This window comes from Osmerus mordax, chromosome 13 (genome assembly GCF_038355195.1).
Source record: "Osmerus mordax isolate fOsmMor3 chromosome 13, fOsmMor3.pri, whole genome shotgun sequence".
Taxonomy (NCBI): Eukaryota; Metazoa; Chordata; class Actinopteri; order Osmeriformes; family Osmeridae; genus Osmerus; species Osmerus mordax.
In genome coordinates this window covers 13,764,936-13,789,635 of record NC_090062.1, presented here as the reverse complement: position 1 = coordinate 13,789,635, position 24,700 = coordinate 13,764,936, and the positions used below count along the sequence as shown (strand labels likewise).

General features: G+C 45.3%; 1 protein-coding gene across 1 annotated transcript; it reads right to left on the bottom strand.

Annotated features, from left to right (window-relative positions):
• Window positions 1-1,467: 1,467 nt before the first annotated feature.
• sema4bb (sema domain, immunoglobulin domain (Ig), transmembrane domain (TM) and short cytoplasmic domain, (semaphorin) 4Bb) lies at window positions 1,468-21,289 on the bottom strand. Its single transcript, XM_067249547.1, has 14 exons — window positions 21,169-21,289; window positions 12,309-12,469; window positions 11,972-12,034; window positions 11,244-11,342; window positions 9,955-10,066; window positions 9,716-9,832; window positions 9,016-9,173; window positions 5,856-6,037; window positions 4,704-4,854; window positions 3,898-4,108; window positions 3,637-3,752; window positions 3,079-3,236; window positions 2,724-2,815; window positions 1,468-2,356 (listed from the first exon to the last, which is right to left on the bottom strand). The coding sequence occupies exons 1-14, from the start codon at window positions 21,287-21,289 to the stop codon at window positions 1,587-1,589; spliced, it is 2,511 nt and encodes an 836-aa protein (XP_067105648.1). The 3' UTR covers window positions 1,468-1,586.
• Between the last annotated feature and the right edge of the window lie 3,411 nt (window positions 21,290-24,700).

Here is a 24,700-nt window from a genome sequence, read left to right as displayed (position 1 = left end):
CATTCTCTCCCTATGGCTGGTTATAGTTACCATGAGTTTGCTACATCTTTGGAAATTAGTCATCACAATTAACAATTGCAAAAATGGTCCCTGTTCTATAGTTCAATATAGTTGTACAAGTGGATGACATATCTGGATCAGTATAACCCCACAACTTTCAGTAGTGTCTCACACAAGACTGCTCCTCGGTTAAGCATAAAATAACTGAAATGTGCAAACGACTTGAAAGTGTTCAATCCCCATTCCCTTGTGCTTTAATGTTTCACATGGTCTGACTGATTGTGGTCATGGAGTGAGTGCCAAGACTTGTAGGAATGTGTATGGTACCTGGGGTGAATACAGCTCTGCTCTACACTGGGCCCTTAGTTCACAGTGCAGGACAAAGAGACAGTTGTCAACCCTTTTTATGAACTGGTTCAGTAACATGTACTCTTCTTTAACAGTGATCAAAGCTGACAGAAGGCAGTTCACAGAGCAGTTGCGAGAAAATGACACTAGTCATGGCACACTGAAAAATCAAAGACATTCTTGGGACAGTGTGCAATGATTTTGGTGCATCCTTGAGGACAGGGTGGTGTCCATGTCTTACTTGCGTCCGGAAACGTCCTCTGGTGGAACAGGACCTGTGTTCCTCTAATAAATCTCCCAGTCCCTAGATAGAATTTGTATTCACGTCTGTGAAAGTCTGTCCCAGTTCAGGCGAGTCCATCCTTTTTCACAAGACCTTACTGCCTTTGCAGTTCAATACTGAGAAAAGTGTCTAATTGTGGTAGAGTGGACACAAAGTCAGAGACCCTGCTTCCAAGTCTGACCACACATCAGGCTCCATGGCAACTGAGTGTTTATCTCTGAGCAGCTCCAAGGTTTTAAGAGGTAAGTTCAGCTCTGATTCTCTCAGGAAAATGTACTGCTGTCAGTCAGTCCCCATGTGCCTTGTTGAACAGTGGCTCCCATAATGCTTGTTCAGCCCAGAGAGGGTAGGCAGGAGCCATATGTAATCATACCCACCTTACTTGGCTCCACGTCAATTTCACGAACAGAAGCTTGCTGGACCACTGTCATGTTCCTCCCAGGCATTGTTTATCCCCTGACGGTGGCGTGTGTCTTACTCACATGCACGTGTAGAATGGGTGTTACATTTATCCTTTTTTTTGCCATTTCTGACTTATGTGATGAAGGACAATGCAGAATGCTTACTTGTAGCTTATTTGACTAATAGTAAGACTGTGATGGTTCACATCTGCAGCACATTCATGTATAATAAGTGGGTACGAAAATAACTCGGCAAATGAAGACGGTTGTATTATGGCCATTCTTTGCGGTCGTTGTGGTTTGGTGATGTCAGCAGAAGGGCAGGCTCGCTACTATCTTCATGACATGGGGACTCACACCCACATGCAAATAGACACCGACTCTGGAGCAGCAATGCTTTAACCCAAAAAAACTCCAACGTGTGCACAGAAAAAAAGGATGACAGAAAAAGAAAAGAGATGGCCTTCTGTGCTGTGATGGGAGCTGGATGGCTGAGCCTATATCCCACTGAGATACAGTCCATCAGCATTTCTGCCAGCCACTTTTGCCCTCTCTCATACTATCGAATCCTTGATCTCGGAGCCCAGTCGTACTCGGGGCCGGGGGCAGGTGGGGGAGATCTCTACGTGGCTCTCCTTCAGGTTCAGCAGCCGTCTCTCAGACTCGGAGAAGCTCTTGCTGTTGTCTGGCGAGGACTCGTGGGTGGGCGTGCTGCAGATGTAGTTGTCATTGAGCGTCTGGTAGCCCTTGTGGTCGGAGGTGGAGACGGGGATGGTGTTGCCATTGAGGGGTAAACTCTCCGCAGGCTTCCCTACGATCCTGGCCTTCTTCTGCTGCATGTTCGGACACTCCCCCTTCTTTAGCATGGATTTCATGCGGTCACGGTTCCTGTAGACCACGAACAGGGAGAAAACCACCAAGGAGAATGCTAGCAGGGCACACACCACAATCAGTTCATTCCAGTAGGTCTTTGCGTTGATCTGAGCCGAATGTGATTCGCCAGGCAGGATGATGGACTCCTCGTGATCGATGTGGGGGGTCCGCGAATGGCCAATCAAGGTGGTGCTCTCCTGCCTGGGCTCCGCCTTTACGCAGTAGTTGGCTAACAGCTGCCTGAAGCCCTCCTCCTGCGACCAGCACTCGTAGGTCTCGTCTTTGTCAGCCTGTGCCACCACTACCAAGCTCCCCTCAGGGGTGGCGTACAGGAACTGGCTGGCACTCTGGCTGTACTGCCATCTCCTCTCTGCCAGGTTGGAGCGGAGCTTGCATGGCAGGACCCTGAAGGTGTTGGCTGGGATGATAATAACCTGGCATTGGGAACCGCCTATAAAAAGAGAAAGTGTTGTTATACAGACCATTAAAGATTCCTTCCATTAGGGCTACTTTTATTGTGGTGGTAAATGCTATCAAAAATGTGTTGGTCTTCTCATTAATGTAGTCACCTCATTCAGGATTTGTTATTCACACATCTACATTTGTTGTGTGACAATGTTTAAATAGGTCACTCATGGGCCGTATGACTAACACCTAGTAATGCACAGTATTGCGTCTAACATACTAATGTTTTTAGTATAAGCCTCAATTGACAACTGTGTGTGTGCATGTTGGGGACTGTGGCAGGGGAAAATGACAGGCCTGTTGAGTGACAGGCCTGTCATTAGGTGCTGTCACACACGCATGGGGACACTCACGGGAGGGGGGCGGTCTAGCAGAACGGGGGCTGGCCGCTGTCTTATTACAAATGGCTGACGTGTCAGCCTCCTCCACGTCCTGCTGCCAATGACTGGAAGAAGAAAAAAAAAAAGCATAGATGGTTTTACTGCCTTTAATGATAGGAACCCTCTTTACAAGCACCCAGAACCACCACCTTGAAACCTTTAATTGTGACACGAAAGAACATGTGTGTGAGCTGACAATGATATCAGAGCCCTAGGCAGTCATAGTTACAGTCAATGTTTTGGTTTACAGAAATAACAGACAGTATGTGTGTGTTTATATTTGTGTGTTTTTGCATTGACATGTGTTTGTATGTACAACTAAACCGACCTATCAGGAGGAGCCATCCGGACGTCCTGGCAGACCCGGCCAGTCCAGGCGCAGTACGGGTCTCTGGACAGAACACACTCTCCACAGCTCTGGTAGTTTGAACAGTTGGCCACCGGTACCTCCACTAGGCCAGAGTGGGAGGACACAAACAACAGACCCTGCAAGAGAAAGGGAGGGTCAACTCTGACCTTGGATTCTGTCAAACAATATCTACCTATAAATATATAATATAGCTTTTTTTTCCATTTCATACTGCTTTCATACAACCATTTCTATTTTATCTGAGGACTATATTGAACTGTATTCTGCTTTCTTAAAGAATGACATAATCCTAGGTTCATTGCTGTTTATTTTGGACTGAGAACAGCCTTATGTAATTGATAACGTGCCGTGAGTAATATAAACCGAGCCAGTCCAGTTCTCCGGAGAATCTCAACCTCTGCTGGCTCTGAGAGCAACATCTAACTGCAACATGCACAGCAGTGGATGCCAAGAGCTTTATGGTTCATCAACAGTTTGGTCAATATAAAAATAGCCAAAGATTTAGCTATAGCGTACCCTCTGAGAGTCTAGTTCAATATGTTGGACCGGCTGAGGCTGTGGAAACAGGGTCATCTCCTCGATGATGTGCATCTTGTCGTTGGCATTGATAGCCTTGTGCAGCTTGCCATCGTCTATGGAATGCAGAGCACAAAAGGGATATCAAGAGAGTTGTTAAAACCAAATCCCCGGGATCACAAGTCAAGATGAGGACAGAACTTTAATTCAGGACGGATCAGTTTAGAGCCGTTCTTCCCTGTTCAGATACACCTGTCTCACCTGTGCCGATGAACAGCACATCATAGGCCCTCTCCATGCCCTGGATCTTGTGCACGGCGATCTGGGTGTAGCGCACACTGCGCTTCAGCAGTAGGGGGGCGCTGCGAATCACGCTGTCCATTAGGAAGTGGTCCTTGACAAAGTTTAGAACTTTATCGGGCATGTGCAAGGACGACTGGATGCTCATTTCACGGGCGCTGTTTGTCACACACTGTGGGGTGAGAGGAGAGGAAGAAGCCATGAGTTACAAACAAAACATGAATATTTATGGAAGCAAATCATTGACAATGTTTTGAATTTTAAAAAGGTACTGAATACTTAAATTTAAACGTTAAAAGTTTAAAAGTTGTTTTAGATATTTTAACTGTTCGAATTTGAGCAACCTGAATTTCCAAATTATTTTTGTATCCGTTTTTTTCACATTGAAATAAATTAATATTTCTATTTTAAATAGGTGAATTCAAAACCAACAAGTTCGGAGCTGTTTAAATTTAAATATAAAATATTCAAAGCCTAAAAACATTGTCACTGATTTGGTTCCAGAATGCGTCTTCCAGAACCCATGAAACCAAACTGAGCTGAGATCCATCATAGGGCAGATGGTAATAATCAGTGCCAACTGGTCAAACGACCCATCATCATTACAATACATCATGAATAGAGCAGTGTTATAGTACCTACATGTACTTCAACAGGCCTGCCCCTGGGTATACTGCCCATTCCCATGTATATATATTATCAGGTTTAATTGAATTTGTTTCCATGCCCAGAGTAAGTCCTGGAGGGCGCCAGGGTAGGGGACTCACCGCTCCAGGGCGGGGTTCAGGGACAGGGTGGTTGTAGGTGTACCACTGCTGGGTCTCCCTGTTGACCTCACGATAGCGTCCGCTGAAGGCACGTTCCACCTGGGCCATTGTAAAGGCACAAACTGCCGAGCTGCCCGACGCACCTTTATACCTGCAATCGTGGGGTCAGATGGCTGAGAGGTTAGGGAATCGGGCTAGTAATCTGAAGGTTGCCAGTTCGATTCCTGGCCGTGCCAAATGACGTTGTGGCCTTGGGCAAGACACTTCACCCAACTTGCCTCGGGGGAATGTCCCTGTACTTACTGTAAGTCGCTCTGGATAAGAGCGTCTGCTAAATGACTAAATGTAAATGCAATCAACAACCTGATTACACTTTTACACTTGTCATTAAGGCTACATGTGAACACATAACTTTATTATATACCGGATAGGTGAAATACACTGAGAACAACTGAGTCCAATTTCAGGCCTATTTAATGACACCTATTTTCTTTCCAGCAAGCTATTCCTCCTTTTATCTTTTACAGTCAAATGACCCTGTAAATTATATCACCCAGGTAGTGTAGTAATTTCCATAGGCAAATTGAAACAGCCACTCATTTTTGTGTGTAACAGCGTCCGAGAGAATACTGGAAACATTACCATGTAAGAACCCACCCAGTTGCTTACTGCATTAATCACCAAGAGATTTTCGTGACCCGGTTGAGTACACTGTTGAAACTTATTACGGCTGTTCTAACTTCTGAGGCCCAGAGTGAGAGGAGGGTGGCGACTCGCCAGAGACTGGGCGTGCAGAATACAAATGTGAAGTGACATCCAACTGTTGGTTATAGAGAGAGCCGCGTGCAGGTGGGAATTGTGTGTGTGCGTCTAGTCTTACGTGTTTCTGAGAATGTTTTAGAGGAAAACCATACAGACCCTGCACACTAAATGCCCATAGAGTGTGATGCAGTGCTGCAGGCAAATTAAACCAGAACCTGTTCAGGGCCATAGCTAGGCATTGCAAGGCAAGACGACATTCTAGATACATTTGTCCCTATTTAGTTGCTGGAGTCAGAGAGAATAAAGTGCTGATCATGAAATGAGATTCATAGGACGGTGCCTTTCCAATTAGTGTTCAGTAAAGCATGTCCTCTTTTTCAGCTTTCTTACCATTGAGAGGTGAAGACCCCATAGAACACCGTGTTCTCCCAGCCCTCCCCATTGGGCTTGAGAACAAACATATCCTGGATGATGTTGAAGGGAAAGCCATCGTCTGGGAGGGAACACAGGAGCTGGGTCTTCAGGAAAGTGGTCCACTTCTTCTGTAGCACCCTTTCACCTCCCTTATCCCCCTATGTACAAAGGGCATGGAAGTCTGTTAATACTATTATGGTGAATGAAAATGATTTATCAGCTGCAGTTCCTTCTCCAGCCTATAGAGGGAATGTTGGGGTGTTGAGTTGGTTTGAATAGTGTAAAATGTCCTGAACTCTTAATGAGAATACAATATGTACCCAGAGACTAGACAGATATCATGTTCTGGTGAAGGTTCATGTATAGAAGTGAATTAGAGCCTGGTATGTGTTGTGTATTTATGCAGAATCAGATGGATATTTGTACAGTAAATTAGCAGCCTTGTTGCCTTTGAAACAGACACTGCCAGATTTTTTTATATATATATATATATGAACTACACACATAAAATACATTGAATGTGATAGGCTGAGAACTTAAGGCACTTGAGTTCATGAGGCATCTAAAGATGATAGATAGAGGGGTCAAATAACACCAACAACACAACTTTGAACTATTGCCCAGTACCTACAGTGTGAGGGAGATTGTTTAGTCATCTGTCACTCCCCTAAACTGTAAAACATTACAAAACTCTTATCAGAGCTCTTAGCTAACACTATAAAGGAGTGGCAAAGTACTTAGTTACACCCTAACATGAGGCACTCCTCAGAAGAATCGGCTTGTGCTACACCAAAAACATGCACGACAAGTGGAGGAGGACAAAAACAACACGCCTCACCCCAAGACTGTTTGAAGTTCTGCAGACTACTACAGTATACAGCCATGGCATCAACAGCCAGAAACCTGAGGAGTGAATAAACCTACAGCACATCATAAACTGTAAAGTAAAAACTCTTAATCCTCCTCTTCCTCCTACGTCTGCCATTTAACAGAAAACAACCATCTCCTTGAATGTCGAGGTGAAACCACATGGGACTAATGCTTGGATTCTGAGGCAATTACCAGGCTGCGGTAGCCGGCCCAGATAATGAGCAGAGTACATTCCTGCTCTCTCAGCTGTCCCCTGGCATTGTTGTTCTCCAGTACAGCAGCAGCAGCGCTTTCACTAGGGGCCACCCCCCCGCCCCCCATCCCCCCCTCCCACCCTCCAAACCACGCTAGGCCTTAACCCTTACTCTCTCTATCCATCTCTTTCCCTCTTTCTATAGAAAGAGACCAATGGGTACTCTGTACTTAAATGCCGTGTCTTTGATTTGATCTCTCCTGAGACAAAAGTGAGCTGGCCTGAGGTAAATGGGTAGAAGAGAGAGACAGTTTTGCTGTATGTTGATAAGGAGCTGGCCCCCTTGCTCTCTACTGCTCCTCATTGTGCACACCTGAATAAACAATGGAGGAAGGGAGTGGAAGGGAGGACAGGGAAGGAAAGCAGGCAGAAAAGGAGGGAGGGAAAGAGGGAGGGTGGGAGAAACTAAAGGAGGGAGAGCCGGAAAAAAACAACAACTCTATAGCAGAGGTGCAGACGCAGAAATATGAAGTGTATGTTTCTGCCACTGCCTACAGACCTATGTTAGCACCGAGCCAGCTGGGATGGGGCCATCCTACCCGTCCCTGAGTCCTGAGTTCAGCCCCACCCTCCCCCCCACCCACTGAGGGAGTAGGCCGTTTAGTCAGCTGTTAGAGTGGGGTTGTATCCTGTTTCTGTCAACACTCCCTAACCGGTTAGAAAAGACCGCAAACAAACTTGCTACTGAACATGTCTAGATATTAGCATGTGGACCATGGCTTCTCACTCACTTTTTTCACATCCAGCAACCAGCTCCAACTACACAATACACTTACATAAGAAACAAAGGATGTTGTGTTTAACTTAAGCCGTGTACAGGCCTATTCTTTATAGATATGCCTTCAACAACAAAAAACGTACAATAACCCGGGTCTAATTCAATTAAATGTACAAGCAGGGCGAGAATTGTGAAATAAGATGTCCCCATTAATCCACAGCATTTACAGTATATAAATGACTTCTCAGAAATGCAATCCTTCTGTGACACCCCAAAAAAACTGATTGCTATCCACCTTCCAGAGCAATAAACAAATATTTAGCGGGCTCCAATTTTCCATCTTATTGTACAGTGGATCTCCAGTGCAGTTCAGAGGAATTTCTGCCAATTACTTCCATATTTAGAACCCCCAAGGCTTGCAATTGGTTGAGAGGTGTCAGAGCGCTGAATGCCAAGCCGGAAAGTAGGAGGGATATCATTAAGCTGTCACTTAAGATTACACACTGTCCCCCCGATTATTCACATTACTGCTTCTATGAACAAACGGTTGCCGTCAATAAAAGATGCTGAGACTTTAGAGGCCTATTGGAGGTCTTGTGGACGGCAAGCAGCTCCCGATGACAGGTGAAAAGGGATACTGCCTTGGTGTCGATTGTTCTGGGTCACCAGCTAAATGAAACCGCTTATGAAAAGAGCTGAATGGGTCTAAATACTGTATGATTTAATTGATTTACTCTGAATTCTGAGATATTACAGCTGCACAGCTTGCCTGTAACAAATAGAGTCTATAGGAGATGAAAAACATTTCAAGTTGCTGTGGAGCGCTCTTGAATACTAATAATGGTTGCAGTGTGTGAGCAAGGGGGAGAGAAGAGAGCTGGGGGATTGGACTAGGGCTGACATGAGGAGAAAGATGGAGGGAGGGAGAGAAGGAGAGATGACAAGGCAGAGGAGAAAGGAAGTGGAGGTGGATTTCAGAACGAGAAACCCGAATCTGCAGTGTGAAATTGTCGTTGGATCAACTCCCACCTAGATATGCGAACAAATAGTCAAACAAAACACACAGTGCGTGCACAGACAGCTACATATTTCCACTTCTAACACTCGTACACACACATCGTACCATACCATGTTTACAGCCTACATGCCTTATATGTGCTTTCACACAGACACGCCTTTCTCTGGTTTAGGTAGGATTGTACTGGGATTAGAAGGAGGAGGTAGGGCTACTGTGCGTGTCTTGGTTTGACCAGGCGGTTACGTACGATGCCCCACGCCCTCCTTGGGTGTCTTACCTTACACACGCGAGCGATCCGTGACACAATGGTGTTGTCAAAGAAATCAAACTCCTTTCCAGCCTCGCTGAAGAAAAAGTAAATCTTGTCATCGTCGCCCACAGGGTTTCCGGCCGGCTGGCTTTCCTGGAGGTAAGCCGACCCCACAAAGGCTGGATCTGGAAAAAACAAGTCTTTCAGTCAAAAGACAACGTTTAGGACAAACAAAAACTAAGCACGTCATTCATGTCCTTTTATGGTCCACCGTGTGAGGGAACAATACAGTCTAAGTCTCTGCTTTTGCTCACAACAAAGGGTTAGGTTTGGAAACTGTGAGCCTCAAACTGGCTTGAGACGGTTTCATTCTGGACAAGTCAACAAGGAGGCCACGGGGATATGGCATCCTCTGTATAATTGTACTCAGATGCTAGTGGGCACTCTGCATGAATTATCCTGAGATCAAAAGACAAGAGAAGTCTTAATTGTGAGTAAAGTGCAGCTTGCTGTGAATTCAAATGTTGCAGGCATCTTGTTTTGATGTGCATACGCTGTGACTGATAGTACCCGCAATTTAAGGAGCTTGTCTTTGCGCTACGCTCTACACAGATTAGAAAATGGTCTCGCTAATGATCGCTACTTTTAGAGCCATATCTTCTTTCCTGGATAGACTGGAGATGTGCAGGGAAGCACATCAGCCGTCTTTGATGACAAACATCTTTACCTTGGAGCCAGTTCAAAGAGTTTTCTGTTTTCAGAGCAGTGCCAGGACCTAGGCTCTTGTAAATCACTGGTTCGTTTCCCTGGAAATTGCTGACCGTGCCCGCGTACAACTCTCCATCTGAAACACGACACAGGAAGAAAATCAACAAGGGGGGAAGTCCCTTGTTTTCAAGCCAACAGATCTATATTTAGTTATTTGTCTCGTGGGTATGGGAGCGCTGTATGTCCCGTGGTGCTCACCGACTATTATGGCGGTGGATTTATACTCTGGGTTGAAGGGGCATCTGCTGCGTCCGTCCTCCATCACCACCTCCCCTGTGTCATCCCGCTCCAGAGAGAACGTAGATGTGTTCTACACACAAGCAGACAGCCACAACATATGCATTAGCAATAATATAAAACAAAAGAAAATCAAATTAAATGTATACCCATGATTGAGTTAACTTCCCAATTAATGTGTGGCAGTGCTTAAATATTCCGTTTTGTTCCCATTTAGTGACATTTAACTAAATAAACAATTTCCTTCTCCAGGATCTTGCTTAAACCCCATAAATCTGACTGTCTACTAACGACCCTGCTCTGAACTAAGTGCTGTCTCAAATCCTCTGGATCGTGTCAACATTCTGATGTTGAGGCCAAGCAGTTCAGACAATCTAGCTTGAAGGATGCCTCTGGAATCCTGCTTCAGGACCTTAAGTCCTGCCAGAGACTATTCATTCTGCGCAGATCCCATATGATTTCTTCACTGTGACGTCAAAGTTAGTCCCCCACTTAGTTCCCGGGATTCAAACTAGGTCTCTACAACTTGATTTCCTCCTGTCAGGAAACGAATGTCACTGCGTAGTGACTGATGCGGCTCTCTCTTCCTCCCTATGTACTTGATCTAGACACAAACAACACCGCTTTCTGGCTTCTCTGCTTTCCAATCACATTAGTGCGAGACAGACCTTTCACCCCTTGTTGACTTACTTCTGCTAAAGTGCTTCAACAGCATTTGGCCACACTCTCACAGCAAGAGCTCCAGCACAGTCATGCCAGATCATTTAAAAACGCCCCCGTACAAAGATGTGGCATTTTAACTTACTGAAGTTGAGTGAAAAAAAATCATGGCTTTCACTAGCCCCTTTTTAATCAAAGATCCCACTCTAATGCCATTAAGAAGACCCATCCTTAAGGCGGCGTTGTTTGTTTACACTGAACTAAACAAAGGCGGCATAATCCTGTCCCATGTGTGATTTTAGATTGCAAGCCAGCGTTCCGGAATCAGAGGTGTCAGTGTGTGTAGTCGTCATGCCAGCTCTCACTTCACATAGACACGGATTCAGCTTTGTGAAAACCTCAGCTGCCGGCTTAATGCCAGTAAAACAAAGACCCCACATTACGGTTTTGTAACTTTTATACAAAACTGCGAAGTGACGTAAAGGTGCCACATTCATGCCTCAAAAAGGCAGTGTAAAAGGGGCTACTGATTGTTTGAGGGATAATCAAGATGATGCAGTAATCAGCAAAGAGGAGGATGCTCTACTTACTATGTATGCACAGACGGGACTGAAGGCGTATGTGCCACACACATAAAGATGCGTGCTGTTCAGGCGCAGCAAAATCTTGATGTAATTGAAGCAATCAGTCTGGATCAGAAACAATAAGAACATCAGTCTGGACTGTGTAGGGGAGAAAAACATGGAACAGAATGACTTTGAATGTTTTATTTTTATCCAGCGATGAAGTGCTTTTATTTAAATAGGGCCGGGAGTTTTTCTTCCTGTACAATTTAATGTATGTATATAAACGATATGGCCCACATTTCTACCTGAGACAGAAAAAACTCCCCCACAGAAACATGTGTCAAGTTATTGTAATTAACTTCCAAATCCAGGCACTTGGCCACTAAGCTTATGATGGACCTTCCCAGAACATATTGTTCAAGGTGAAACCATCTGGTGGGAGGACAGCAGAACAGACAGCAAACAGCAACATGTTGCAACCAAAGACCTACACTTCCCACATGAGCCATCACTGAGCATGCACAAATGAGTCTGTTTCTACTTGTTGAAACAGTGGTTTTCTTCTGCTGTCAGGCGCTCTTATCCAGAGAGACTTACAGTAAGTACAGGGACATTCCCCCCCAGGGAAAGTAGGGTGAAGTGCCTTGCCCAAGGACACAATGTCATTTTTCACGGTCAGGGAATCGAACCGGCAACCTTCTGATTAATAGCCCAATTCCCTAACCACTCAGCCATCTGACCCCCTATATTACCTGCAGATTCTTCCCCTTGAAGCTGCACTCTTCTCTCTTCCCTGCAGGGGTGTCCCATGTCAGCTGCAAAGAAACATTCAACGTTAGTGAGACATAGGAACTTGGCAAACTCGGTCATTCCTCTCATTTAAGTTGTGCCATCCGGCACTATGAGCTGTGAGGATTTGACTGTTACAAAAGGTTCCCTGAACTGCACCATAATAGAACATGCAGTACTAATATGTGATGAGTAATTTACTGCAACCAAGTAAGAGTAAGAGGTAAGAGTTGTGCCTAGGCATCCCTACTTCTGAATTTACACGCACGCACACGCACACGCACACACACACACACTTACACTCTTCTGCAGCTTGGTCTTGCTGATGTCGGAGAGGCTGAGGGCGAACAGGGCCTCCCTGGCTCCCACATACAACGTGTCGTCTTCCTGGCTGAGCAGGAGGGAAGTGTAATTGAAGACGCCGTCTTCGGAGAACCTCTTTGCTGACCTTTCTTTTGCATCTGCACACAAAAGGGGAAAATGATTGGACAGAGTCCTCGTCAACAGGCAGAAAAGACCATCAAATAACAGGGTCACACTTTACACACACGCACACACAGACACACGGATGCAAATGTTTGTACACATGCGGGTGCCAACTGTCATTACAGCAGTAGGTGCTATAGCAGATACTGTACAAACAGCAACACAAACGCCCATCCAACAGGGGGCAGTCATCTTGCTGGCACTGAGCATGCGGGAGGACCTACAATGAGACGTCAGCTGTGTGGGGGACACCCACTAGCACCAGGAGGACCACTGATTTGTAAGCCAACAAGGCGAGTCAAGTACTTCCTGTCCTGGCGTTCTTTTGGAATGCTGGCAGTATGGTCAATGTCCCCTCTGATGGAAGAGAGAGCACTAAATCTCTGTCTGACACCCTTTTAAAATTGTTCTTTGTGCAAAGACTAGCTAAGTCAAACGAGTAACTCTTTCCCACGTCACTCTGCCCTGCAGCCTCAGAATTTTTTGATAAAACACTGAGAAATATTCATCTGCAGTAGTTCACTTTTGCTCTCTCTGGTTTGCTTTCTCTTACTGCTTCGGAACATGAAGCTTTGGCCTCAAAATAAATAGTGCTTCCACGTAGCTGCTAAAGTGACCCTGACTAAGTTTTCTAGTACTTCCAATAGGACATTGATGAAACTTGCTTTTCAAGATCAGGTAAAATTGGAAAACGGATGGATTTGAAATTCAGTTCAAAGACCTAAGAAAGACAACAAAGAGATAGCGCCCCAAAACATGGGCCACCCCGAGACCTTAAGTTCCAGCACAGATGTAGGCCCTCTGGAAAAACATTTGCAGAGTTGAGGGGCCCGGCCGTGGTTGGAGGAGATGTTATCACTCAGCCTCATATCAACAGAACTACAAGAGTATCCTTACAGCTCTGTAACTGAGAAGCCTACATACAAACGAGAAAGAAGACAAAAGCTGGATAGAAGCTCATGTTTGTGTGTCCAGTACTTGCATGCATCATGCCCTTTGCATTCTTTGCATCTCTGGAAATGTTTATCCAAAGTCTACGACTCCAAACACATTCAAAAGCCTTTACGTGCTACACAAACTAAACGACTTGGGTCATGGACTCTATTTGCTTGTCCAAGTAGATTCTTGGCTCATATTTGAGGTCATAAACACCAATATTTGCTGCTATAAATCTGTTTACAAGCTTTCCCCCACATAACAACCACCAAATTGAATAGAGATTTTTAGACTTCTGAGAAAGAAAAAGAGACACCAGCATGAAGTGTATCTGTATCACTCCAGGTGGTGCATTGGCCTCTTACACAAATGGACCTAATAAACTGTAATAAACGTTTACAATCGAGGACTTAAACCTTTCAGCATGCTTGCAAACAAACAGATTGAAATCTTGAGGCAGTTTGGCATTAGAATTCTTTGGTGATCTAGTTCAGCCCAGCTGTGCAAGCCACAATCATGTCGAAAAATCTAATATAAGCTCCTCAGATCGTCACCTCCTCTCTGTTTTGTTACCATTGTGACATCTGGAGCCAATGAGAAAGAGGCCAGCCATTAACATCAGAGAGGGTGAGGAGGAAAGACAGGATATGGAATTAAAAGACTTCCTATTTTCATACTGAGCCATCCAAAAAAAATAAAAAGATATCCCAGGGAAGTAAAGCGTCGTCTCAGTGGGTTTACTTCAAGGTAAATCTAGTCTGTTTAAATTCCCTTAGCCTTTATGATTGTGAGAGATGAAGCTTTATTCAAGTTATAAAAAGCCATATTCGGTCCTGGTAGAGGCTGTAGACAGCAGACAAAAGGGTGCCCCATCTTTGCATGACAGGGGAGACATATCATAGACCCGTCTGCCATTACTCCCAAGGGTTAGACCCTTTCATTCTGAGCATGGGCAGTCCAAGCACAGCATATTAAAACTCCTTGACATGAATCACAGTGACATCCCGCAAGACAAACAAAAGAATAACAAGACGAAGAGAGTGAACTTGAAGGCAATAAAACTTTTACTTTTTACTCAGGGAGCAGACCTGGGGCATTTCTTCATGGGGGAGGGGGCCATCAGAAGAAAATCATTGTGTGAGGAGAACAGCAATTTTCTGACTGCAGTCCAGAGAGTTTATTGATATGGTATGACTTAGCATAATGCCTTTATTCTGGCAGCAGCAAATGCAGTTCAAAACAGTTGTGTTTTCGAAATTGCCAGCCTGGTCTACAGTCAGACTTCAACTTCTGAATGTTCAAACATTCTTTGGCACAGTGTTTCATTTGAGCACTTGTGTGTTCAGACACGCCTCTGGCTGAATGCAAGGTGTCTATCGAGAGCTCCAGCAATTATAGGCCATGCTGGCCAATTCACACTCAGGCTCCAGCTCCATTCATCACTGGGCTGTTTAATCAGCTGCCTGTCCCCAAGTAGGACCCAAAACCGCTGATAGAACACATCACACCCTCAGTCCATGTGTCCTCGCTAGCCTCTTACCACAGTGGTGCCTTCATGCAACTCTGAGCTAACGAGAGACTGGACCAACACTGGTGTTTTTTAAGACCGGTGTATATTGGCTCACAACTCAATAAAACATCAGCACTACAAGCATGCTGAAGGAAACTGTTTCAACTGAAAGTAATTCTGCTGATGGCTGTAAATACCCATAAGTGATCCATTAGGTTAAATTAATTTAGGTGATGATCTAGGCTTTCAATATTTTTTCATTTCTATCAAGCGCTGTGTGCTTGGGGTTCATGGTTATAAGTGAGTACATCATGTTTTTTTGCTTATTCGACACTGAGGTAACTGAGACATCACCACAGAGTGCCAACTCGCCAACAGCATCTCGCTGGCTAATAAAACAATGCCAGCCCTTTGCATGGCATCATATATCACGTCTGTCAGACAGGGACTGAAATTACCTCTACTTGTTGAGTTTAAGAGCATGCCAAGGAGAGGTTGAATGGCGGTTTTGTAGGTGGACGCCCGCCCTCCGGCTCCTAAAAGACTGCCCGTAAACATGCCCCAGATTTACTAAAGCAACACGAGCCAAGTCACAAGGCAAGGGGCCACTGGGGACAAATGGGGCAGGCTGGGAAAACAGACCAGTAGAGCGAGGGAGAGGACGGGAGAGGAGAGAGACGGGGAGCGGAGGTGAAGACAAGTGGACGCTGGGTGAAGGGCAGTGCCTTGCACCACCATTATCCATCACAGCACATTCTCACTCACACACACACCCTTTGCACACAAGTTCATTGGAAAGTTTAGAACTAAATGCATTTAGATGGCGTGTGTCTTTAGGTATAGCTAAGTGGTAAAGCATTTGATTGCAGATCAAGAGGCTGCAGGTTAAAATGCCCCTCTGTATATTGTTTTGCATAAAGCATCAGCTAAATAAAATGACATGAATCTTCAGGTGGATTTGACTGTAGTTCAAACCAACACGGAGTGTGTATGGTGTGTGTGCAGGGTGATAAATAGTGAACTGGCACAGTTAAAAAGGTTTTGTCCACCATGGATGTTTGTCCCGGATCCTTCTAGTCATCCTCACCAGCTAGCCAACAGGGCTAAACACTGGTGTCTATGCAGAGGTCGCAGACCTTTGGCAGGTGGGCAAATTGGGTGAGAAGGGAGCAGTGTGTTGTGCTGTGTTCCACCAAGAGTCAGGGGCCGTGCACAGATTTAATAAGGAGGACTGTGAGTGACAGCTCAGTGCCAGGCCAAAGAGAAAGAGAAAGAGGACACAGAAATGAAGCAGAACAGGAGGGGAAACATAGCCAGCCATCATTCAGCACGAGCACAACAAAGGCACCTTTTAAAAGGCAATAGAAATGATCCTAATAACACCAAAATTATGGGTGGTATTTGATAAAATAAAGGGGGCTGGTAGCGAGGGGCAGCTAGTGTCTGTCCATCTGCACTGAGAAAGCTGCAGCTCACAGATAAGAAGCGGAGATTGACAGTCTTTAAATCCACTGTTTGCTTTGTGAGGTGGATTATACAGCACCAGAGTTAATGGTGCCTTAATGTCCTGACTGCATACATGCAGACACACACGCGCATACACACACCCAAGGTTGACAGGTGTAAAGCAACCAAACAAAAGATGAGGTAAGCCCATAAAACACTGGCACCCCCAACTAAATAGTAGAGAACTGAGGATAAAACTGAGCTCACAGGACTATAATTATCATTTACATTTAGTCATTTTAGCAGACGCTCTTATCCAGAGCGACTTACAGTAAGTACAGGGACATTCTCCCCGAGGCAAGTAGGGTGAAGTGCCTTGCCCAAGGACACAACGTCATCTGGCACGGCCGGGAATCGAACTGGCAACCTTCTGATTACAAGCCCGCTTCCCTAACCGCTCAGCCACCTATCATCCTAAGGAGGCAGTTCTGGAGCGGATGGAACCTCTCCACTCTAACCAGTTGAGCTATGGTGTGAAGCAGTCTTGGGCTTTTGGGGGTGTGTGATCAGGCCCGGCATGTTGTGGGGGGGTGTACCCACATACTCAGCCATTGGTGAGGAGAGACTGGATATGGCGGGGATACAGATATGCACTCTGATCAAACCCTTATCTGAATCATGCTGGATCATAGTAGTGTTATGATGAAACCCAGATCCAAGAGTCCTGAGTGGGTGGATGAAAGGCAAGATATCCAAGGGTGAAAGATGTTGCCTAAATTGAACATGCGGACTCCAGCTAAGTGCATCAGTATAACAAACCCAGTTGGCATTGTTTATGGTTTAGATTCACCGTGATAAAGCATACGCACAGTGCTGCTACTAAATGTGTGTGTTCCTCGAGTTTACATGGAGGTGTGTGTGTGCGCGCGCCTTTGTGAGCTCTTGGTGCTGGTGGTTTTCCGAGTGCTCTCACTCTGGATGAGCGTGTGCTCAAGGTCCTGGAGAGGAGTGACCATTACAGCATAAACACAGGCCCTTCAGCACCATCCTCTCATATCTCTTGAGAGGTCCTTGATGGGAGGAATGCATTGGCGCGCTGGTGCCGCGACATCTCCCAGCACCAGTCTCAGTCGAAAAATAACAGAGTAGCCGTGATCAAACACATAGGGCTGTGCTTGCTCATGCTCTACACACGCCTGCGTACGCTCGCACACGCCTAAAAGATAACCTCTTCACATAGAAGAGGAGGAGGTGCGTTTGTTTACATCCAGACCATATGGCGCTTCTGTCAGAGCGATGGTTCGGAGTGAGAGGACTGGGTGAAATATAAATGGCTGTAGAACAGCAAAGTATACAGGTTCACACACAGGTCAAGGGAGCGGCCAAGGCAAACACTCCCTCACTCCCACCCATCAACACACACACGCTCGCGCATGTGTGTGGGAGGAGCAACAGGGCATCTGGAGTGCATAAACACAGCAGAGTAGGAGGACAGCCTCTGCAAGCGTCATTATGAAAGAAACATAGACACCCTGTGTTTAGGGAACTGGTGGGTGTGTGTTATTCTCAGTGGCCTAGAGCCATTACGATTTCAAGACGAGACACGGCCATCACGACAGATGATGGGTCCTGTACGCCTGTAGCTGGAGCATTGCAAAAGCAGGTATGTTATTGTTTGTCTGGAAGAAAGCCATCTCAACTCCAACAAATATTGTTCCATTGGAGGGTGACGGAAAAGTAGTCAACCATTATGCATTGGCATCCAACACAACAGCCTCGTTGCAAAGCTGGCTCATCCCAACTGTCATGGTGGCTTTGGGCTCTCAAGCCCAGAACACCTAAGCACCCATTGTTTCCAGATTTCCCATAATGCACCTCCCTCATCTGACCACGTCCACGTTTGTAAAGTCTCTCTGAGAGGATCTCTGTCGCAAATCAGACACAGACATGCCGACAGACACACGGACGCGTAAGAACAAGCTAAAAAGCCTTTTATAAAATGGTGAAGGTTATTGTGGGTATGTTGTCGACTATGATTTATGGCTCCTACCTGAAGCCATTTAATAAGTAGGGCTTCGCCGAAGCAGTCAAATCCATTTCAATGCAAAGTCCTTTCATCACTATCAAAATATATGCCAGGGCAAAAGAAACTGCAGACTGTATAGACACTCACTAGACTGTATTAAATGCAACGTAGCATTACATTATTATTGTTTCAAATCATTTAAATCCTCACCATTATGCAGACAAGAGAGGAATTGCAACAGTGGTATTCGGCATTGATATGTATTAATGTATGACCAAGCAGTTTCTTTTTCCAATCTGGCATTTCCAACCCCAAACTGTAACATTTTAGGACATTGTCTGAAATAATACATTTTCAAACACTTTCCTTAAGGCATGGATTTGAATAATCCAATAAAATATACCGCAGTACTGTAATTCCATTCTATTGTTGGCCGCTTCTGCAGGCTTTCCGAGTGCCACCTTTGCAGCCAGCCACAGACAGCTTGTCTTTCAGGATCAGCAGGCGTGTCCTTGCTGGGGTTTAGGTGAGCATCGGAGCATGTCTAAAACCTCACGAGTATCTGGCCTGACCCCCCTCTCGCTGCATCACAATCCACAGGCAAGGTCATTGGATTTGCAGGCATGAGAGAAAGCACATCATATCCAGCGAACATGGACCCAATGTGTATGTACAGCAGTGGACCGCACACTGTGCATGCAGGACATGCTTGGTCATTTGGTCTTCACGCTGTTGGAGACATCCTGATTTATTTTCTTAACAGTTCCAGGCCATTTCTGCATCCGTGTGAATTCCTGAGCTATCATTAGCCTCCATCCAGTCGTCACGTTACAAATACATGTCTGTGTCCAGTTTAGTTCAACAGGATCTAAACGGGCATCGCTTGTGGGATAGCATGGATTAGCAGTGGCTACAGTACACATCGAGCCCGGTTGTAGAGTCCACGGCCGAGTCCCATGATCTCCTGGTCTGTCTCACTGCACACTAGAGCTATAATGAGAAGCAGACCAACATTCCCACCATAACACCCACAAAACCTCCTCTCATTACGCATGGAAGATTAGCCCGCTCATTAGGAGCTGGGCTGGGGGGAGAAGTGAGGCTTTCCAGAGGGGAAAGGAACTCCCAGTTGAGGAAGGGACCCTTTTCTCTCTCGAAAGAATACCAAGGGTCCCCTTTTCTTTTGGGACTTCACAAATGAACATGGGGGCTGGAGGACGATTTCCCATTTCACATGTTGAGCCTCTGTGGGCCAGTTGGAGAATGGAAAGGAATTTACATAGTACACACACACCAACGTCACTAATGATTTGCTCATGCTCTGGCTCCTCTTTACACAAAGCTGCTTGGACTAAGGGAGTAAACATTTAGGGTAGCCTGAAATCAGCATCACTAATGTTGGACCAGGAATTTTACTGGCAAGTACATCTTAGAGAATTATATGAGACTGCCTATTTTACAGAATGTTTATCATATACATAAATATAAAACAACCACAGATGTATTTACTGAAATGTATGAAACGCAAAAACTGGTTGTCTGGACTGGTAAAAGGCTGACTAGTGGGAAAAGTAACTACAACACCAACATTTAGAAAAACACCAAACATCTGACAACCTATTCATTTTACTTGACACTTACCTCATTTAGGTCTTAAATAATAATAATTCTTTCAGAGAGCATGCTTCATGCTTGTGTAAGGATCCCTCTGAATGCCATTGCCATGCTGATTTTGTAGGCTGGCAGTGAGTGAGATAAGCCTTAAGAGCCTTTAAGGAGACGGGTGCGAGCAGAGACAGGTAGACATCGCTTTCTACACCAAGGGTGGTCATGCTTGCAGTACACCCGCATACATGCTGCCTTATCAGGCTTCCAAAAACAAGAGTTGGATGATGGGCCTTTTTTGTCCTGTAACAAACCCCTGAGTTAGCTCTACAGCTGTACGGTTTCACCAGTCACAGTTAAAGGCATAATAAACTACCGATATGGCTGTCTTTGTTGACATTTCCCTGAAGAGCATTTAAAACAGCCCATCAATTTACACGTTCACCCACAGCCGAACAGCTGCCTCCATTTACTCGAGTTTTCCGTCGTTCGTCAAACTCGCATTATACATCAATCAATTAACATAGCTGTTCCTCTTTCCTACATAAACAAGCTTGAGAGGGGGGGAAAAACTGAACACAGACACTTTTAAAATGACAAATACCTAATTCAAGGTTATAATATAAATGGAAAGAGCAGTGGAGTGTGTGGAATAATTATACATGATGGAGTCAGGTGCAAATAGCCCCCTCCCCCCCCCCCCCCCCCCCCCCCACGAAAAGGACCTTCTACTTTACGTGCCAGAGACGGCATTCATTAATTCCGCAGACAAATTGGTGTGCTCAACTAAGCATTATGAGAAGGCCATTAGCAGTAAGGGACAGGACAGGCATGCATGGGATGTGGAGCCAAAACAATACTTGTTATTTCACTATCCTCCAAATGCATGGTGGTAAAATAGGCTTCAAGCTGTTCCAGTTGTGTGTTTGTATACCGTTTGCATTTAGTGTAATCACCTGCCTAACACTTATCACATGTTTATGTGTCCTGATTATGTGACCTTTGTAGTGCAACAGCCTATGGGCGTCACAAGGTCTTGAGAGCACTTTGGGACTAAGGCGTGTTTTAGTGCAGAGGCACTATGTCACCAATAGGGGCACTAAAACAATAAATATTTATAGCAAATGCAAATAGCGGATATGGTTACTTACTGTAAGGGAAGCTGATACGAGGAGTGACATCATCTTCAGTGGCAGAAACTGCTCTGAGGCATCCTACCAATAGCAGCATAGCGGCCAGGGTACACAGCCCAGCTGAGGCTATTGTCTGCATGGTTCCTCTGTCCTGTTGGGTAGCACACAATGTTGCTCTTTCAGGATTCCCTGGAAGTCATTAAGCTCTTCTTCACTTCAGTGCTTATTTTCTTGCTCCTCTCTTCCTGGGGGGGTGGGATGGGGGGGTGGGCAGGCAGGCAGGCAGGCAGGCAGGCAGGCAGTAGGGCGTCCTTGACTTTCTCCTCAATTGTTCTCCAATTCTGGTTGGTTGTGTGGATATAGCCGATATCTGGACCCAGGGAAGGCTCTGGATGTTATCCAAATATACTTCTTGAACCTCTCTTAGTACCCATTCAGCAACGCTGCATCCTGTGAGATCTGCAGAGAGAAAAATATGGCATTGTAATTTGATTATTTGTCAAAGTGCTATATATTCACATATGTTCCAGCTAATCTAAGTTGGTATCAGAGATCAGGATGTATAGTATATGATGGGTTTCAATTTCAGCAGTAGCCAGAATGTATTCCAACAAATATTCCATTTGTTGTTTGAACTCCCGTGTCAGACAGTTGTTTAGTACTAAAGTACCTATGGTAAATAAACTGCCAATTTGCTACAGAAGTCCTGTTTAATTAGACTGCCAAAAAACCTTCATACGATATCATTGAGAAGATGACATGGCAGTGTTGGCTCTCATTTGCAGAGACATGGCAGGGAAATTAAAGAGCCAACCAACCATCTAGACAAGACTCTGTAATTTATCTCAAAGGCACAGACTGAACACAGCTGCTTGAGTTTTATTGCCCTCGATATGTGAGAGCCAGAACATGTACTGTAGATGCTGAGCTCGGAGCTTCTTGAAAAAATTTTATTTAAAAACTTCAAACAGATTTTGCCCATCTGTCCCAATGCGGTCTTTGAAATATATCAGGAGGTTGCCCATTGTACTCCTTCGAGCGTTATAAAAAGGCAAAGCAGCTAACCCACGTAAAATAAACTGGTGATATGTCACACAAAAGATTTTATAAACAGGTCATTCTGTTTTATAACATTGTTGCAGGTGGAACCGCTAGAATGGGATATTCTTGTGAAGCAGGGGACACAATGTAACATAAGAACTCTTTGATTACCGTCTTTCTAAGAGACTGATGTCCAGAACTTCCTTCCCTTGAGTCAGCTACACCCCCTTCTCTAACTTCAATGTCCTCTGCTTCTTTCCGTGAATCACATAGGTAATTAAGTTTTGTAAGTTAACACAGTGCGATCCGCATGTGAGGTAATGACATCGCTACAACACCTACTAAGACCTAATTTAAACGTTTATGGTCTCGAAAAAGACCAATGACACAACACAGGAGTCCACTGTCGGGCTGTCCCTGGCTGTATGGTGAGTCCTTAGGGGACTTCCAAAAATGTAAACAACCTTGAAACACTGGAGAAACCAGGACAGAGGATTTATGACACTGTCCCCACATTCCCAGTTGGGCTGGCTGAGTGACTGACTAACTAGCTCGCTGGGTGACTGGCCGGCTGGGTGACTGTCTCAATGATGGGAGACAGGCTGTCTTGCTGAGGACAGTGTGGTACACGGAGCAGGGGTCACTCCGGTTCACACACCTTGTCAGTCAAACAGCTGGTTCCCATGGTAATGCAAAGACCCTCCTATCACCTCTCTGGTCACACCTTGGCCCATGTAAACACCATCTTACACCGTTTCTCCAGGCTAGGAGGCTAGGCTCTGTTTCTGGTTCTCTCCCCTACCTTAGTCTGGTCACTGTCCTCTTGGGTGAACTGGCTATAAGCCAGTAAGTGTCACCCGGCACTTTCACGTCAGCAGACTGTGATTCCCACTCTGATCCAGTGAGGCAACAGGGGACTGATGATAGGATCCATGTACCCCCCCCCCCCCCCCCTCCATGGCTCGGTGTGGGTCCAGCAGCAGCTCCAGCCCAGGGGAGGAAGGACGAGGGGGAAGGGGATGGGAGAAGGACCAGCCTTGCAAGGCAGCTCAGTGTGCGTCACACCAGACCTCCCTGTTCCCAGGACACAGACTTACATAACCCAGTTTGTTCAAGTTTCATGCCAAGTTTTAAGGAGTTTTTAAGGGTTGTCTCTGAGGGGTAAGTGGTGGGGTATGGGGCCTGAACTAGCTAAGTATTAATGTAAGAACTTTAAAAATGTACTTCATTACTAGTATCAGTACTGACGGTTTCACTGATACAAAATATCACTAAGTGCAATTATTTCAGACAAAATCTTTTATCAAGAACTGATCACCTAATGACAATGATATCCTCTATTACTATCATCATCATCATCATCATCATCATCATCATCATCATCGAATAGAAAACATACATTTGCTAAGAAGATCCACACCTTCAGGTTCTTTAAATGTACATTTTATGCCTTGAGTGTACTCTATTTTATTTAGGCCGCAGACACTTGACATGCTTAATAATAAATGAAAGATATTTCAGTATAAACAGCCCCTGCAGCAGTTTGGGAAACTCAGTCTCGGGGGAATCCAAACCATTTGATGACTCATGATAAAGATGCCTCAGGTTTACATTACAGATCCGAGCACCGGCAGGGGTGGAGTGGGGCACTCACGACTCTCAGGTATGATCACAGGCCTGTTGCTAGATGTGACACCAGGGGGGCTGTCAACAGTCCTAGTGAAAACTCACTGGTAAAGAACTAACAAAGTCAACCCATTTTTCTTGAATAATGACTCACATCCAACACCACCCACATAACTTCAACAACAACAGTTCCTACAGCATGGAAGACCTCTCTGGCCCAGCCAGCCAGTCTGCTTAGCCAGGAGTGGGCCTCATTTCTGTGGAGGGCCAATATGGTGCCATGTTGCTTGAGGGTATAGCCTCATCAACCATTTGACCGTCTCCCCTGAGATTCCCTATTAATACCAGCATCTGTTAGCCTGAGGAGGAGTATCAGACACATTAGGCCATACTTAGATGGGTGGTGGTAAGTTCACTAAAGAGTGAGCGGTCCGAGTGCCAACCAAGTAGGACGTCTTTAATGCCACAGACATAAATGAACTCCATGCTACACCTGGTGCTACCAAATATTTAGTGACTCATCTCTTGATTAGTCTTTAACTTCTCTGAAACACTTGTGAGAATAATCAGCTGTTCGCCTGGACTCTGTGTTGAGTAAGTGTACCCCTCACAGGAATCAAACCCAGAACCTTCTTCCTGTGAGGCGACAGTGCAAGGTACTGAGCCAGCAGGCCACACTAATAAGTAAGAGAGAGGAGTGTTCCAGTGAGGTTAGCTTGGGAGGGTTAAACAGTTATTTACATACAGACATAGATCCTTTTCTAGGAAGATATATTGGACTTTCGGCTGGGCAGACAAACCCACAGCAGGCTAGTATGGAAGCAGGAGGGTCTTTAGTCTGTTCTAGTAACTAACGCTACAGACTTCCCACGTATCTGTGGAC